Genomic DNA, 17,402 nt, shown 5'->3' with positions numbered 1-17,402 from the left:
GACTATTTTTCAGTATTTACGATAACTTTCAGCATTAGAAAAGAAACCCCAAAAAACTGGCTGGGTGTGGTGGCTCACACCTGTAATCCCAGCACTCTGGGAGGCAGAGACAGGCAGATCACTTGAGGTCAGGAGTTTGAGACCAGTGTGGCCAACATGGCGAAACCCTGTCTCTACTAAAAATACAAAAATTAGCCAGGCATGGTGGGGCGTGCCTTTAATCCTAGCTACCTGGGAGGCTGAGGCAGGATAATCACTTGAACCCAGGAGGTAGAGTTTGCAGTGAGCTGAGATTGCACCACTGCACTCCAGCCTCGGGGATACAGCAAGACTGTCTAAAAAAATAAATAAATAAATAAAAATAGGCCAGGCGCGGTGGCTCACACCTGTAATCCCAGCACTTTGGGAGGCCGAGGCGGGTGGATCACGAGGTCAGGAGTTTGAGACCAGCCTGGCCAACATAGTGAAACCCCGTCTCTACTAAAAATACAAAAAAAGTAGCCGGCATGGTGGCAGGCGCCTGTAATCACAGCTACTCGGGAGGCTGAGGCAGGAGAATCGCTTGGACCCGGGAGGCGGAGGTTGCAGTAAGCCGAGACTGCACCACTGCATTCCAACCTGGGTGACAGAGTGAGATTCTGTCTCAAATAAATACACAAATAAAAATAAATACATAAATAACCAAGATGACACGACCACATCCATAGGACTGTCTCCCTCCAGATGCCCAAACTTCTTTTGCATGTCAGGTATTACCCTTTCCAAGGGAGGATGGGGAAGAAGAAATAAAAAAACTTCCAAGAAATAAAAGGCATCTTTCCTTTTTATGCAAAGTGGTTAAAGAGGAAAAAACTGACAGTGCTGTCCGAATCTCGAGCCAACCCTATGAGTTTGGGTTCCCATTTCCAGTTTGGCCTCATTTATAAACCAAGTGACTGTGTTTTTTGTCTGCTTTAAAGGGAGTTTCCAAATGACACCAGGTTTCCTACTAAAGAGCAGGATGAGTTATCCAGTTCTGAACTGGATATCAATGAAAGATGAAAACCATGGAGACAGCAGAGAGCCAGAATGTGACAGAGAAGTCCAGAGAAACTTGAATGGCGCTGGAGTCATGGTGCTGAATCCCTTGTGTGACATATCTCAAGATAAACACACACGCATAACTTCATGTTTACAATCACCAGGAAGTGAGGTTCAGAATTCTCTACAAGAAGACCCTCAGACTCCACGGATCCCAGGGGAAGAATTCTTGACCTATCAGAATGCCCCCAGCCTCCATCAACTTGTCATCATGAAACTTGTTGTGAGAAACTCACAATGCTTCATCTGTTAGGAGTGCTCAGCCTTTCCCCTGACCATCTAGAAGGTAAAAAGAATACAAGCACCCAGAAGGAAATTTGGAAAATTCAGGAAAACTGTAGAGAAAAGAAAACACTCTCCTCCAGTCTTTGTCTCATTACCCCCAAACAAGCAATGTAAATGCTCTGGCGTCTTTCTTAGGTCAGGTTTCGGAATATATGAATGATTAAAAACAGCTGGAATCACACTGGAACTACAATGTTGTACCCTAATTTTTAGAAACTCTTCCAAATCATTCGCAGAAAAACCTACAATGTCATAAAGAAGTAATTCCCAGAGAAAGACAATTTTTCACTTCTGAGGGATAATTTTTCACTTCTGAGGGGGACCTACCACGTCTTCCACCTCATCATTTCTAGAATTCTTGAGAGGCCACTAAATTTTATTTTAATTTTGGCTATAACAAATAAAATAACTATGAGTTACAGTCAAGTTCCATGACAGTTTTTGATAGGATCATCTCCCAATTAACATTTCTTCACTGTTCATAGAGAAATGTGTTTCTAAAAAGTACTTTTGCTCTCTGAGAATCTGTGACAAGAAATCTCAAGCTCTGAAACAAATAGAAAAAAACTTTATGAGTAATTCTTGTTCTTTTAGGGTGTGTCACAATTTCACTATTAAACCTGTCCTGAGAGTTTAGGGGCAGGGGATTGCCTTATCTTCCTTTACATTTGAGGGTTAACTGTACCCACCTCTTCTCTCCTAGAATTTCACTGTACAGAGATTCACAAATTTAAATGAAATCAGAGGTCAATTGCTTATCAAGTATCAGGAGGTGAAGTAATCGACCTAATTTAGAAAAAGAAAATCCCCACGGTTGCTGGAAAGCAGGGTGGATGTGTAAGGACTTGGCAATGACATGCCTTCAGAAACAAGAATTACTGGCAGGAAACCGTCAGGCCTCCAAGTCTACTTGCTCACACTCAAAACCCATCTATAAATTAAAAGATTTCAGAGCTATCCCTGGAAGGGCAACAATGACAAATGCACCAATTCAAAACAACAACAATACAATGGAGAGAAATTAATCTCTGTCACTCAGGCTGGAGTGCAGTGGTGCAATCATGTCTCACTGCAGCCTCGACCTCCAGGGCTCACAAGATCCTCCCACCTCAACCCCCTGAGTAGCTGGGACCACAGGTGCATGCCACCACATCTGGCTAACTCTTTTTTTTTTTTTTTATTTTTAGTGGAGACAAAGTCCACTATGTTGTCCAGGCTCCACACTTCTTTGAAATGAAGAGATCAAACATATTCATACATACTTATTAATTGCTTACTTTTTTTTAACTTTTAATATTTATTTATTTATTTATTTTGAGATGGAGTTTCACTCTTGTTGCCCAGGCTGGAGTGCAGTGGCACGTCGGCTCACCACAATCTCCGCCTCCCAGGTTCAAGCAATTCTCCTGCCTCAGCCTCCTGAGTAGCTGAGACTACAGGTGCGCACTACCACGTCTGGCTAATTTTGGTATTTTTAGTAGACACGGGGTTTCACCAAGTTGGCCAGGCTGGTCTGGAACTGCTGACCTCGTGATCCGCCCACCTCGGCCTCCCAAAGTGCTGGGATTACAGGCATGAGCCACCGTGCCTGGCCGATTTTTATTTATTTTTATTTATTTATTTATTTTGAGATGGAGTCTTGCTCTGTCGCCCAGATGGGAGTGCAGTGGCACGATCTCAGCTCACTGCAACCTTGGCCTCCCAGGTTCAAGCAATTCTCCTGTCTCAGCCTCCTGAGTAGCTGGGACTACAGGCGCACACCACCATACCCAGCTAATCTCTGTATTTTTAGTAGAAATGGGGTTTTACCATGTTGGTCAGGCTGGTCTCAAACTTCTGACCTCCGGTGATTCACCCACCTCAGACTTCCAAAGTGCTGGGATTACAGGCGTAAACCACTGCGCCCAGCCTTAAATGCTTACTTGCTCAGCCTCTCCGAGTAGCTGGGACTACAGGCGCCCGCCACTACGCCCGGCTAATTTTTTTGTATTTTTAGTAGAGACGGGGTTTCACCGTGGTCTCGATCTCCTGACCTCGTGATCCGCCCGCCTCGGCCTCCCAAAGTGCTGGGATTACAAGCGTGAGCCACCGCGCCCGGCCAAATGCTTACTTTTTAAAAGCAAAATACTAAACTAGGTCCTGTGAGGGATTACCAGTTTTACGATACGGTTTCCTGCTGTCAAGTAGATAGGCACAAATTTGCAGAACTAGGCTGAACACAGAATATCAGTGTTAAAATATACAAACCAACAGCACCTTAACAGTCAAAGTCCTTTTCATGCAAGGGTGAGAAAATTTCAAGAAGTGGCCCAACAGGAACCACATAAATAATAGAAAAATCCTCTAGAAATCAACACATTGGCATAAAAACTTAGCAGAGGCTGCAGGGTTCTGTTACCTGCGTTAAAATTACATGTTTGCCAATAAATAATTATTATCCCATTCCAACTGTATAATTTACCTTTATAAACACTTTCTTACAATACTTCAAAGCATTTCATAAATATGATCTCATTTATCTTTTAGTTAATGAAAAATGACTATGGTCTTCCCTTATTAGAAATTCCCTAAGAACAGAGCAGTAAAATAAATGGTGCAGAGTAACTTAGTCACTAATAGGATCTCAACTCATAAATACAACTTCTAGTTTAACGCATTGCTAAAGACAAATAAAACAACACCAAACTGTTTTGGACAATAGGAACAAAATTAAAATGAGAACAAGGGAAATTTTATTTTTGGTTTTCATCATCATCAGTATACACATTTTAGCATATCCACGGCCTCGATCTCCTGGGTGGTGAACAAAGTTAGTTAAACCACTAAGCTCCTCTTAATTTCCTGCAATGGTGTAAAGGTACATATACACATACTGATGCTAACAAATTAAAGATAATTACATTTTATCAATTACCTCTTGTAAGGCATTCCACAGTTCCTCATCTGTGTGCTCATTAAAGGGATCCAGGTTTTTCCTCATTGTTCCAGTGAACAAAACAGGTTCCTAAGTGCCCAAAACAGTCACGGTCATTACCACAGACTCTTTTCGTTTTATTCCAATACTAACATCAACAATAGAATTAAGATACCAAAAAATAAACATGATAATCATTAATTATAGCGTTACAAATGCCTGTTTACAAAACAACATATCTATTAACGTTCCACTGTACAAAGCGTGCTCCAAAATACCTTCCAGACCACTGAACACTAACAAAACTGTTGCAATGTGCTATCTTAAGAAGAAAATGAAAAATACAGGCCTGATGTTAAAAACTGCTTTCCTGGTAATATTAGCTTAACATGAAATATAAGGATATAATTATTCGAGGGTCAACATCAAGAGAGCTATAGAAATTAACTACCAATCGTGTAATACTGGAAAATACCAACAGCATGATTAAAGTTTGTGCTTCAAAGCCAAATTATTAAGTATTTTCCAATTTACACTAAAGAATAAATTAGGATATTTTCTCCATTGACAAAACAGTTTTCCAAGATTAAGAATCTCTCTCCGGGCACAGTGGCTCACTCATGTAATCTTAGTATTTTGGGAGGTCGAGGCGGGTGGATCACCTGAAGTCAGGAGTTCGAGACCAGCCCGACCAACATAGCAAAACCCTGTCTCTACTAAAAATACAAAAATTAGCTGAGCATGGTGGCACATGCCTATAACCCCAGCTACTTGGGAGGCTGAGGCAGGAGAATTGCTTGAATCCAGGAGGTGGAGGCTGCAGTGAGCCGAGATCGTGCCACTGCACTCCAGCCTGGGCAACAAGGACAAAACTCCATCTCAAAAAAAAAACAAAACAAAACAAAAAAAAAACCTCCAATGTCAGAATGGGACATCCTTTTTTTTTTGGCCAAAGGAGATCTAAACAATTGGGGCCAGAGGCACCTCTACTTATGAAGGGATTGCCTCTGATTTTGCATCAGTGAATCCCCACATTATCTCATTTGTGCATCAAGGTTACCTGGGTCACAGAACCTCATTATTAACTAAGAGAGCAGGGTTACCTGAAAACCACTGTGAAGGAGGTCATAATAAAATTACATCAATTTAAATAGCTGTTCCTATTCATCTGCTTCAGGAGGATCCCACAATTAAATCGCTCTTGGAATATCGGCCTCTTCCTGGATTTCAAGAGACACTCTTGAACATAAGCTTAGATAGGCTGTGTGAAAGTTTTCTTCTGGTAGCTGGGTGCGGTGGCGGGCACCTGTAGTACTAGCTACTTGGGAGGCTGGGGCAGGAGAATCACTTGGACCTGGGAGGCAGAGGTTGCAGTGAGCCAAGATCGCATCACTGCACTCCAGCCTGGGCCACAGAGCAAGTCTCCATCTTAAAAAAAAAAACAACAACAAAAAAACAAAAACACAAACTTTTCTTCTGGAAGGCTCTAATAAGCCCGGCCATAAGGATATAGGAGCCCCATCAACTGCTTTCAAGGATGGGGGCAGAACAAGGGGATGCACAGATGTGGGAACAAGAGAAGGTGAGACTCTTCCACAGGTACTGGAGAAATGCTCAAGGGAACCACTGGCCTCAAATCTCACCTGGCTTTGGGGCAGGACTGTTCCTCCTCACTTCCCAAAAGCCTGAGAAGAGAGATGAAGGTGGTAGACTTCTTTTTTCTCCAGCCATAAAGAAAAATAATACCCAGGGAGGCTCTCATCCCTTTCCCTGTCGTCTCCGTTTTAAGGCTGGTGAGGAAGAAATAGATGTAGAAGGCAGACAGGGTGCCACCAAAAAACATAAGCCCTCAGCAAAATGCAAAAATGGAAACGATGGTAAAATGGGCACTTTGTGTGTATAAAGCTGATAAAGTGGTCAATGTCCTTTCAAAGGCACTGAAAAGTCACTGGTCACATGATGTTTCCGAATTACCAAATGGAACTGAAAAATTCCAAGAGTCCCATGTAAGGTCTGTCTTAAAAGTACCCAACTGAAGACCAAAACCTGAACAACCATCTAAACAATGCTGAGAATTTCTTGTGAGGGGAATAACCATCATTCTGGTTATTTCAGAACCAGACTTGACTTACTCTTTGTAATGATCAACTCTAAAATTCCAACCTCTGCCTCTCAGGTCCAAGAGGTAATTCCTTTTGCTTTCGTTGTTTAAATGAGGTATACAGAAACAATGTGGCCAGGAGAGGGGTGGCTGCAACTCCTTCCTCTCTCTCTTTGATGCTCCTCCTCCTCCCCACAAGGCCCTAAACTGAGGGCACAATTCCGTTCAGTGGCTACAACCCAGAGACTCTTTGAGGATTATGTGTTTGAGGAGATAAAGGAGCTAAGAGGGGAATGGGTTAAGAAATGGGCTTAGAGCCCATTTAGGGCTGTGAGACGCAGTTCTTTGCTTATAACAAGTCCATTACCTTGCCTATGACGGCCTATGGTACCCAAACATTTTTTTCCTTCAGGATCCTCTCCTAGAGAAAAATCACACCCATTACCAGGTCTAGGGTTTGACTGAGTGTCTGCCTAGGTTTTCACAGTATGCTCTAGAGAGATGATACCTAAACTAACCTATGAACAAATTTCTTTGCATTTTAAAGACTGATTGTTCTGCCTCTGTTGAGCGATGAAACGGCTCATGGTATTGGCATGTTTCGGAATAGCGGTTTTGGTGGCTCAAAAGAACAGGCATATGAGTGTACAATTCAAGTCCAATCATCCTGTCCTCCATACTCCAGGGCCCCTTGCCTGTCACCTTCCTTACTTTCTTCCTTTAGGAGGGAAACCCCTTTAAATGGCTGAATCCCTCCAAAGACCGGCGGGAAGGATTAAAGTGTGATTCTTCACAGGACCTTGAGTTGCTCAATTCCAGCCAACAATGTCTGCAGCTGCTTTGGGCTGAGCTCTGAACCTTGACCTCAGATACTCTGCAGGACCTATGGAGGCTCTGCTAATTATCGCCAACCATCATTACCGGCTTTTTTTTTTTTTTTGATTAAAAAAGCCAAAATTTAAGATTAAGCATTTCCCACTGCCATAAAGGTTCCTACTTAAATCCATACTATCAATTTAAAGGAAAATATTAAGCAATTATTTATGTTTAGTTAGCAGCATTACACAGAAGAAAATAGTATGTAAATAAGAATATTTTTCTTTGTTATCACATACCAAATACAGATTTCATAATGAGTAAAATTTCAATCAAAACTTGTTGAATGAGAATGATTTAATAAAACATTAACTGATTGAACCTATATTTTTCTTTAAAACCAGCAGGTAATTTGTTAACAATGTCTGTTTTAATATGCCAATGTGTTTTATACATGTTGTTCATTTTGGTTTCTAATTCTGCTTTCATCCACTTGCCAAATAAGAAACAATTATATTATCTTCAAAAGGTAATAAAAGTGCTCATCGTAGTCACATACTGCAAGAGCAGATAAGAGTCAAATTCATTATCATTTCTGATAGATATTATTATTTAAAGTACCCTCCTCCATGTAATGAAGTTAGTAAACTAATCTTATAAATAAGTATTGTAAAAACGTTTGCAGGCAGAACATTTCAGAGTAGAGATTTATGGTAGACATACACTCTTCATGTAAAATATAAAAGATTTAGTAGCCTAAGTACATATTTATTGATGGTATATATTTTAAAATGTCATTTAGTACGAGTTTTAACCTCCATTGTTAGCAAAACCAACGCTCTGTTCAACGTATTATTTTAAATGAAGCCCTAGATCAAACCTGTTTTTCATCAGGGTTTAAAGGTCATACTTTTTAAAAATCTTTGTGCCATACTGAGTAGTAATTTTGTCCTCATTACTCACATAAGACAAGCTGATATTAAACATGTGACCAGGCTGGGTGTGGTGGCTCATGCCTGTAATCCCAGCACTTTGGGAGGCCGGGGCAGGTGGTTCACCGGTGGTCAGAAGTTCAAGACCAGCCTGGCCAACATGGTGAAATCCCATCTCTACTAAAAATACAAAAATTAGGCAGGCAGGGTGGGGTGCACCTGTAATTCCAGCTACTCAGGAGGCTGAGACAGGAGAATCACTTGACCCCAGGAGGTGGAGGTTGCAGTGAGCCAAGATAGCGCCACTGCACTGCGGCCTGGGAGACAGAGCAAGACTCTGTCTCAAAACAACAACAACAGCAAAAAAAACCCACCATGTGACCTAAAAATGGCCACTCTGAATCAAAGCATTTAGTGCCGTAAATTGATAATCCCTCAGCAGGACTGCACGACTGAAAATTACAGTCTTCCTAGAGCTTTCATATAAACTTCTGGAAGACAAGCCTCTCATTATCTCAAGAAGAAACTCTATCCACCAACCTTCAGACACTTAAAACGACCTGGGACCAAGACAAAAATCGCATGGGGAGTTACAAACCAGCAGGACAAAGCACAATACTTTACCCTAATCTTGTCCCAAACCAGGAAACTTCCCTCTCTTAAAATATACACTGCACAGTAGTTAGCCACGACTGCTGCTGCCTGGTGTCCTCAGAGCTATGTGTGCATTTCAAATCCTGAAGACCTTGATTAAGGGCAGCTCATCTCCCTGTGTCAAGAATGAGGAAATCACCTGAAGTCACTTTAAATCTTGGTTTCCTTTCTTTTTTTAAAAAAAACCCTGTAGCCTCTGAATGAACTGATCATCATCCATTTTCAGAAGAAAAGAACATTGTTCGCCAACAAAGGAAAAAGAATTTAAGTCATGTAAAGTCTTCTTTAGATACAAAAAGGTCACCAGCTCCAGGGAGCAGTTCCATGGCCTTAATGAAGACTTCAGTGTGCAGAAACAAAGGACCGACTGCATTAGGCCAGAATCCAATTGTATTTCTTTACTAGTAACTGCATACCTACCTCTTTTCCCTTTGAATTTTGTTCTCAAAAAGAAGAAAAAAAAAAAAAAAAGGAAAGAAAATCAGGTAATAAAAAAAGAAGTCTTAAAGAGACACACTCTGGTTAACCTTTTCAACTTACTGAAGAAAATTCAGGGAGTAGAAATACCAAAATAGCAGAAGTCTGAGCAGTGGGCTGCTTAAAAACTACTTAGTTTTTTGCTTTGAGAGAAAAACAAAAAAGTCCATCAAATATGAAAAATGAATCTGTTTAATCCTAACAAAGATTATAGCTGTTGATGTATGCAACCGTTAGGGTGCTATCATAAATGTTGAATTTGCATGAAGTTATTACTCTTTAGTTGAAAACATTTATTTGTGCCAGTAGGATTGGAGGGCTCTAGGAGTAAATAATCCATCCTAAAAAAAGTTTTGAAATCCATTTTTCCAGATCCTTCAGTTAAGCAAACTCTTGTCTGAGTTACAGTATCACCTTGGTGTTCTCCTTGGGAAGTGCACTTAACTACCCTGTGTCATGAACACAAAGGAAGCATATATTTCAGCTAACTATTCTGTTTAGGGAAATTATTTAGGAAGTACTTTCACTGTTTGCTTCTTCCTGAAATTTTGAATACAAATTGAGGGGTACTTTCTTAAGAATTCAGTATTTTTTTTTTTTTTGAGACAGAGTCTCCCTCTGTCGCCAGGCTGGAGTGCAGTGGCGCAATCTCGGCTCATGGCAACCTCTGCCTCTGGGGTTCAAGCGATTCTCCTGCTTCAGCCTCCTGAGTAGCTGGGACTACAGGTGCGCACCACCACGCCCGGCTAATTTTTGTATTTTTAGTAGAGACAGGGTTTCACCATGTTGGCCATAATGGTCTCAATCTCTTGACCTCGTGATCCACCCTCCTCGGCCTCCCAAAGTGCTGGGATTACCGGTGTGAGCCACCGCGCCTGGCCCAGTATTTATTTCTTAAAGTGACTCCAGGACTGGCCCCTGACTGTGTATGTCATCGTTTCTGTGCCCCAGTTCTTTCCCAGGTCCTTGCTGCTTACTCCTAACCACGAATTTGAGTTGCTAATGGTGTGGTCAAGAGTGACAGATGACCCTGAACCATAAATGAAAGGGATAAGCCAGGAAGAGAGAGAACACAGAAACTCGTGCTCCACACAACCCCGGGAAGCCATGCAGGCCAGACTAGCCCAAACATGGCCATTCAAAGAAACAGCACTTAGTTCTGCTTTTGCTGTGTTTGCTCCAAACTTCCTAGATTCCCTACATCAGGGTGTGGTGACACAAGCCATTTGGCTTTCCACTCATTTCTGAGGAAGAGGGGTGTATGCTTTCTGCACTGCAGACCAGTAGCCTTCACGTAACCTCAAGTCTCTGGCCTTCTCCACCCTCTTAGCCAGTGAGGCCTTGGAAGAAAAAGGGTTCTGAGCTCCCACAAGGTAAGGCTTGGAGGATCTTCTGACGCTCATAAGCCCATGACACGTAAGTGAATACACTCTGTTTCCAAAACGATTTTCTTTTAGTGCTTAGTGTCACTTAAGGTTTTGGAAAAAATAAAAATAAAAATAAATCACAAATGATTCAGTCTTTCAAAATGACCTAACTGTCCAAATGACAAAGTTCAAAGAAAAGATACCTTTCGACTTTGCTGTATACTTGCTCTCTTTGGTTATGGCTTCTGGGAACCTTTTGTAATCTGGGTAGACAGAAAAACAAAGAGTACTTTGGGAGGCCGAGGCAGGCGGATCACAAGGTCAGGAGATCGAGACCATCCTGGCCAACATGGTGAAACTCTGTCTCTACTAAAAATACAAAGATTTGCTGGGTGTGGTGGTGTGCACCTGTAATCTCAGCTACTCGGGAAGCAGAGGCAGGAGAATTGCTTGAACCCAGGAGGCAGAGATTGCAGTGAGCTGAGATGGCGCCACTGCAGTCCAGTCTGGCAACAGAGCAAGACTCCGTCTCAAAAAAAAAAAAAAAAAAAAAAAAAAAAGAAAAGAAAAACAATGAGTAAAATGTCTGATGAGACATCATGCTGTCCAACACACACTTACTGAAAAAAAATTGAGTTGCACAGTTCTGAGTTCGGATTCTACTACTTATTAGCTGTTCATCTCCAGATAAGTTATTAATCTCCCCGAGCCTTAGTTTCCTTCCTGGAGAATGGGGCTAACTTGACACACCCTGCAGGGCTGCAGTGACAATCACTGTGTCATGAAGCTCCTTGCACGGTGCTGCCAGACAGCAGGAGCCCGGCCAAGCAGGGCAGCACAGTGAGGCATGCTGGTCTTCAAATGGCAGGTGCAACCAATGGATCATGAAATCACTTTTGTGGCTCGTGACCATCATTATGTCTTTTATATGAACCAGAATAGAATGGATATAATAGAAAATATCAGGGCGCAGAAGCACGAAGTAATATCGTGTTGTGAGACTTTTGTTTCTGTGCATGTGTGTGCACCTGCACGAGCCCACACTAAATCATGTTGCAAAGCAGAGTTCCGATCGGGGATTGCGCCAGCCAACATGGGTTTAAAGTCCCTAGGAGAGGGTTCAGGAACTCAGGATCTGGCGTTGGGATTCGCCGTAAATTCCGTTTGAATCCTGACTCTGCTGTTTACTTGTTAAGTGGGTTAAGCTCTCTGTGCCTCAGTTTGAAAATGGTGTCAAATGAGGATGACACAGAATTGCTGTGAGGACGAAGTGGGAGATGGCAAGGAAAGAAGCTAACCATGTTAAGGATTCTGCAAATGTCAGGAATTCTCACTACTTGTGTAACTTGTCTGGGACGCAACAATCACTAAAGCACTGGATCTAAGAGGGACAAGCCCCTGTTTTCATGCAGGGCTGAGAACCAGTGTCGGCTGCCTTCTCGCGAAATGCAAAGCATTAGAGGGGTACTGAGAGTGGTCAGGAATGCCGCTAAGACCCGGGGTGGGGGGAAAGCCAGAAAACGAAGTGATAGCCTCACCTTTTGTTCCTTGTGAGAAAAACATTAGATTTCTCTCTTAGGCTTTTATTGTGCACATTTTTTGTTTGTTTGTTGCTGCTTCACTATTTAAATTCACATAAACAATTTGGTTAAAGGAATTCACCAAGGATCACAAAAATAGAAATAGAAGTTAATGAGCCAAGTCCTTCTAGAATAGCGAGTAGCAATAATGCCCTAAAGGCCTGCACCCCAATCCTTAATTAGAAATAGTTACTATTGAGCATTCCTCAGAACCCAGAGTAGGGCCACAAACATGTTCTCATCTCGTAAAATCTTCACAACAAATCTGTGAGTTAGTAATTACTAGGTTTGATTTAAGGATGAGGAAACTGAAGCTTGGAGGCTAAGTGACTTCATTGAGGACACACTTCTATCAGGCAGTGCTGGAATAAAAATGTGGGTCGTGTTGGCGCTTAGAAGATGCTCTGAAAGATTCTATTCCAGGCAGTCTGCTGAATGATTTCCTAGGTCGCATTAAGTATTGCACAGTCCTTCTAGACTATGTTTCTCTTTTTCAACCAACATTGAGCCTTGGAGACAAAGCCATACAAAGTTAAAAAAGAAAGGTTCTCTGTTTACAATGCTTGGAGATCAGGATCTACATGGATACAAAGCTTAGCAGTGTTTTGTAAGCATGCTCCCTGGACTACATACATAGAGCATTTGCTCAAAAGTAGGGTGGAAACTTATGGAACTGAACCAAAACCTGGTGATGTCAAGGTATATTTAGTGTTTGCTCAGATGTGCTTCCAAAACGTTACTGGCAGAGCCAAGAATCATCTAATGTTACTTCTTTATTTAGAGTTCTTTTATGTACACAAGCACACAACTATTTCTTATTAAGAATTCATTCAAAGTAATGCAGGGCACGTTCCTAGAACCTTTCATCCAAGGATATAAAAGTACTTTACAGACATGCCCATTATCTCTGCTAAGTAAACCTCATTTGGCCCATTTTTGAGACGGGCATAACCAAAATATAAAACTTGAGAATTTATACTCTCATTTTCTACTGTAAGCACTAAGTCATGCTTCTAATAGCCAGAGGGAATCTAACGTGCTAAACATTTCTTCCCATTTTATCCTGAAAGGGATACTTTCTTTTCTTTAAATTAAAAATAAAAATTGTGGTAAAATACACATAGCATAAAATTTACTGCTTTTGCCATTTCAAAGTCAACATTTCAGTGATCTTAAGGACATTCACATTGTTTTGCAGCCGTCACCACCATCCATTCACAAGACACTTTTCATCTGACAAAACTGAAGTCCTATGTGAAATACTGTAACTCCCAATCCCCCACCTTCCCGCAGCCCCTGGTGACCACCCTTCTCCTTTGTGTCTCTGTGAATTTGACTAGTCTATGTACCTCATATTAGGGAAGCATCTAGTGTCTGTCCTTTTGTGACTGGCTTATTTCACTTAGCATAATGTCTTTAGGGTATATCTGCATTATAGACTGTCAGGATTTCCTTCCATTTTAAAGCTGAATAATTTCCCATTGTATGGATAGACCATGTTTTATTCATCCACTCATCTGGCGATGGACACTTGAGCTATTTCCACCTTTTGGGTACTGTGATGATCATGGATGTACAAAACTCTGAGATCTTGCTTTCAATTCTTTCTGGAAGTGGAACTGCTGGATCATGTTAGCTCTCATTTTTTGAGGAACCTCTATACAGTTTTCCAAAGTGGCTGTACCATTTTACATTCCCACCAACAGTGCACAGGGTTCCCATTTCTTCAAATCCTCAAAATTACTTCAGAGTAATTCCAATTGTTTTAGAGGTCAGTGCTAGGATAGCCATAACTGTACTTGGTCTAAGATAAAAATCCCATTCTCCTTCCCTTCCGGTGGCACCTTCTCTATGCTTCCTAATAAACGGGCATTGAAGAGTTGTTTATATCCACATGCCCAGAAAGCTCATTTCTGCCTGGGTTTTGCTCTTGTCTCCTCTCTGTGTTTCTCTTCTCCAGAATATGTGTGTGTGTGTGTGTGTGTTCCTCAGCTCCCCTCAATGACTATAGAATGTTAAAAAAAAAAAAACAAAACCCACATTAAAAGAAAACAAACAAAAAACCCAGCCATGTCTGGAGTTGAATATGTGGAGGTGTTAAACTGAAGGACAGGATGGAACTGTGAGGCCCGATGGAAGCCATGAGGCCCCACGGCTGCAGACCCCATGCCGGTGGGGACAAGGTCTATGTTGCTCATGCCTATACACCTGGAGAATAGTAATTACTCAATGAATACTTTCTGAATTTAGGTTAAATATGAACCAAAGCAATGACAGGAGCTCTTAAGAGTCCCTTCTGCGAAGGAGAAGAAAAGAAAATAGAATCAGAGTCCGGGAAAGGATGGCCAATTTAACCCTCCACCATCAGAGCAAACACTCACTGGGTCTTTGTGAAATACACCACACACTCTCACAACGGTGATCGTAAGAAAGATGAAGTAGAAGTGCAGAGAGATGGAATTCCTTCTCTCATGTTCTTCCTTGCTATTCTGTAACAACCCCCTGATTAAAATCATTCACCAAGAGCTAGATTCTAAAAGTCACTGCAAAGCAACTATAAGCTTTTTAATTCTCACAGCCCACAGTTTCACAGAAAGCCCTTCATGGAGGTAATCACCTTTGAGAAGGTAGCTTTAGTTCCTACAGCAAAATTCCAACATTAAGACACTTAAAATCCACACCTCCCCACAGAAACCTCCCCAGTGCTAAACAAACCATGCATCATTTTGTTCTTTATGGTTATCAGTGGATAAAACTGTGGCATCTTAGTATGGAAATCTATCTGGGTAAGTTATTAAATGTCACACACACACACACACACACACACACACACACACACACACAAACACAGAAACGAACAAAGCCGGATATCTGATGAAAATACCTGTTGAAAATATCTGCTCATAAAAACATGCTCTATTGGGTGAAAAAAAACAAACAATCCTTTCATCCAATTAAAAAAAAGCAGTAAGAGTAAAAGCAATTAAACATAGTAGCTCTTATAAAAGGGGCAGGTAAGGACGCTATGACTTGTATACCTGAGGTATGATTGACATTTTCTTCCTTAAATCATGAAGTCCAATTTCAGTTGTCAAGATCTTATCAATCCAGATTTTACCTTTGGGTTCTGACAGTCTAAAAAGGGCCGAGATGAGGGAACTTTTTCCAGCTCCGGTTCTTCCCACAATGCCAACCTACAGAGAGATCCAGGAGGCAGGATTAAAAAAAAAGAAAATCACAGGATGCAGCAAAACTAGGAGAAAACTTTCGGTTTTTGAAGAAGAATTAAGGACATTCTATATTGAGTGTAGTCTAAGAGTTTCCCAACCTCAGCACTGATGACCTTCTGAGCTGGATACTTCTTCATTTTGGAGGCTGCCCCAGGCATTGTGGGAGGTTCGCTAGCATCCCTGGACCCTACTATATAGATACCAGGAGCACACTCCCAAAATGATACCACCAAAAATGTCACTGACAAACGTCCCCTAGGGCAAAACTGCCCCTGGTTGAGATCCACTATTCTAAAAAAGAGTTAAAAATAACAGAATCCGTTTACTGGCATTGAAAAGTCAACAGTCTCCTAAGTGGCCCATGAAAAGGCAACTTTTAAATTAGCTTTACTTGCAGGATCTGAGTAATTTGAATTTCTGAGATAATTTCACAGGGATATTAATTCAAGACAAAGGTGTCAGAAGTGACATAAACGAGTATTCATTTTTCCAGAGTTCTATTATTTAAGATAACATATTCTTTGGTAGAGAAACTTCCAAATATTAAATATCTGCCTATATTTTGTCTCAAAAGGAAATGTTTTAAAATTCTGAAGGGAAGATTGCAGTGTCTTAAAAGACAGTAGTAACCAGTAGCCAAAAAACACATAATGAGATCAACAACAACGCAAATAACATTTGCTATTTACGTAAGGCCTTTCATCTGCACAGTTCAAAAGGCATTCTACAAACTAATTAATACTTAAAATTGCCCCTTGAGAAACATTTGTGTCAAGTATCACTCCTCTATTAAAGCCAAGACACAGAGAAATGAAGTACACTGCCAATATGATCAAAGAATCAATAAAATGCAGGTAAAAAGGTGGGGGCAATACCTCTGTATTGTAAAAACTGGCTTTCACATGTGTGCATATAAATCTGTATGCAGAAACTGGCCTCTGCACCAATGACCTTGCCCAACTGCAAACTTCCTGGTGGGAACTTCCTAAGAAATGACATCCTCCTTATTTAGGAATCCGGAGTCAACAAAGGACATAAAACATGCCTTCAATCATTTGTCGATCATTTAATAAATTTTAAAACTCACTGCAAAACTTTACTGGGCACTGGGTATGTGTTGGGAATGTGACATATCACCTCATTTGAACACCTACATATCTGTAAAGTCAATAATGGCATTTCCACAAGGAATTTTATCTTAAAGAGATACGTGTACAAAATATAAAAATGTAGATGTTTAAAAAGTGGCTTTAGCTAATTTTATTACCTTCGGAGTCATATTCTACCTTATGGTAAATCCTAGTTTATACTTTATAGGTGGGCCATTTTCTGCACATAGGTACATCCGGGGGTGTGTGTGTGTGTGTGTGTGTGTGTGTGTGTATACACACACATATATATATACACACACATATATATACACACCCATATATATATACACACACACATATATATACACATATATACACACACATATATACACACATATATATACACACACACATATATATATACACACACACACACAAATATATATATACACACACACACACCAATTGAATTTCTGAGATAATTTCACAGGGATATTAATTCAAGACAGAGGTATCAGAAGTGACATAAACAAGTATTCATTTTTCCAGAGTTCTATCATTTAAGATGACATATTCTTTGATAGAGAAACTTCCAAATATTAAATACCTGACTATATTTTGTCTCTCTCACACACACACACACACACACACGTGTGTGTGTGTGGCTTATGTGTGTTTCTCAGTAAATCAGCACATATCTAGACACAGACAAATGCTGTGTTTTTGAGAATGTGTGGACACTCATGTTATCAGCTCTATGGGAAACTGATCCATCTGTGCAAACCTGGACATTTGTAGGCCATTATTAGTAGATGGCCAGGATGGACCCCTCAAAGGTAGGGGACACTGAGGGCTGCCTACGACCATAAGACTAG

General features: G+C 40.9%; 1 protein-coding gene across 5 annotated transcripts in view; it reads right to left on the bottom strand.

Moving 5' to 3' along the window:
* ABCC4 (ATP binding cassette subfamily C member 4 (PEL blood group)) overlaps positions 1-17,402 on the bottom strand; it is a 393,134-nt gene that overhangs the window by 29,938 nt on the left and 345,794 nt on the right. For all 5 annotated transcript variants that reach the window (XM_055244268.2, XM_055244267.2, XM_055244269.2 and 2 more), the window contains 2 exons: positions 15,245-15,400; positions 4,280-4,369 (listed from right to left, as the gene is read on the bottom strand). In XM_055244268.2, the coding sequence (XP_055100243.1) occupies positions 4,280-4,369; positions 15,245-15,400 (246 nt within the window). The remainder of the gene's footprint in view (positions 1-4,279; positions 4,370-15,244; positions 15,401-17,402) is intronic.

This window comes from Symphalangus syndactylus, chromosome 15 (genome assembly GCF_028878055.3).
Source record: "Symphalangus syndactylus isolate Jambi chromosome 15, NHGRI_mSymSyn1-v2.1_pri, whole genome shotgun sequence".
Classification (NCBI taxonomy): domain Eukaryota; kingdom Metazoa; phylum Chordata; class Mammalia; order Primates; family Hylobatidae; genus Symphalangus; species Symphalangus syndactylus.
Note: the sequence above shows the minus strand (reverse complement) of the source record. Positions and strands in the feature narration are given on the sequence as shown.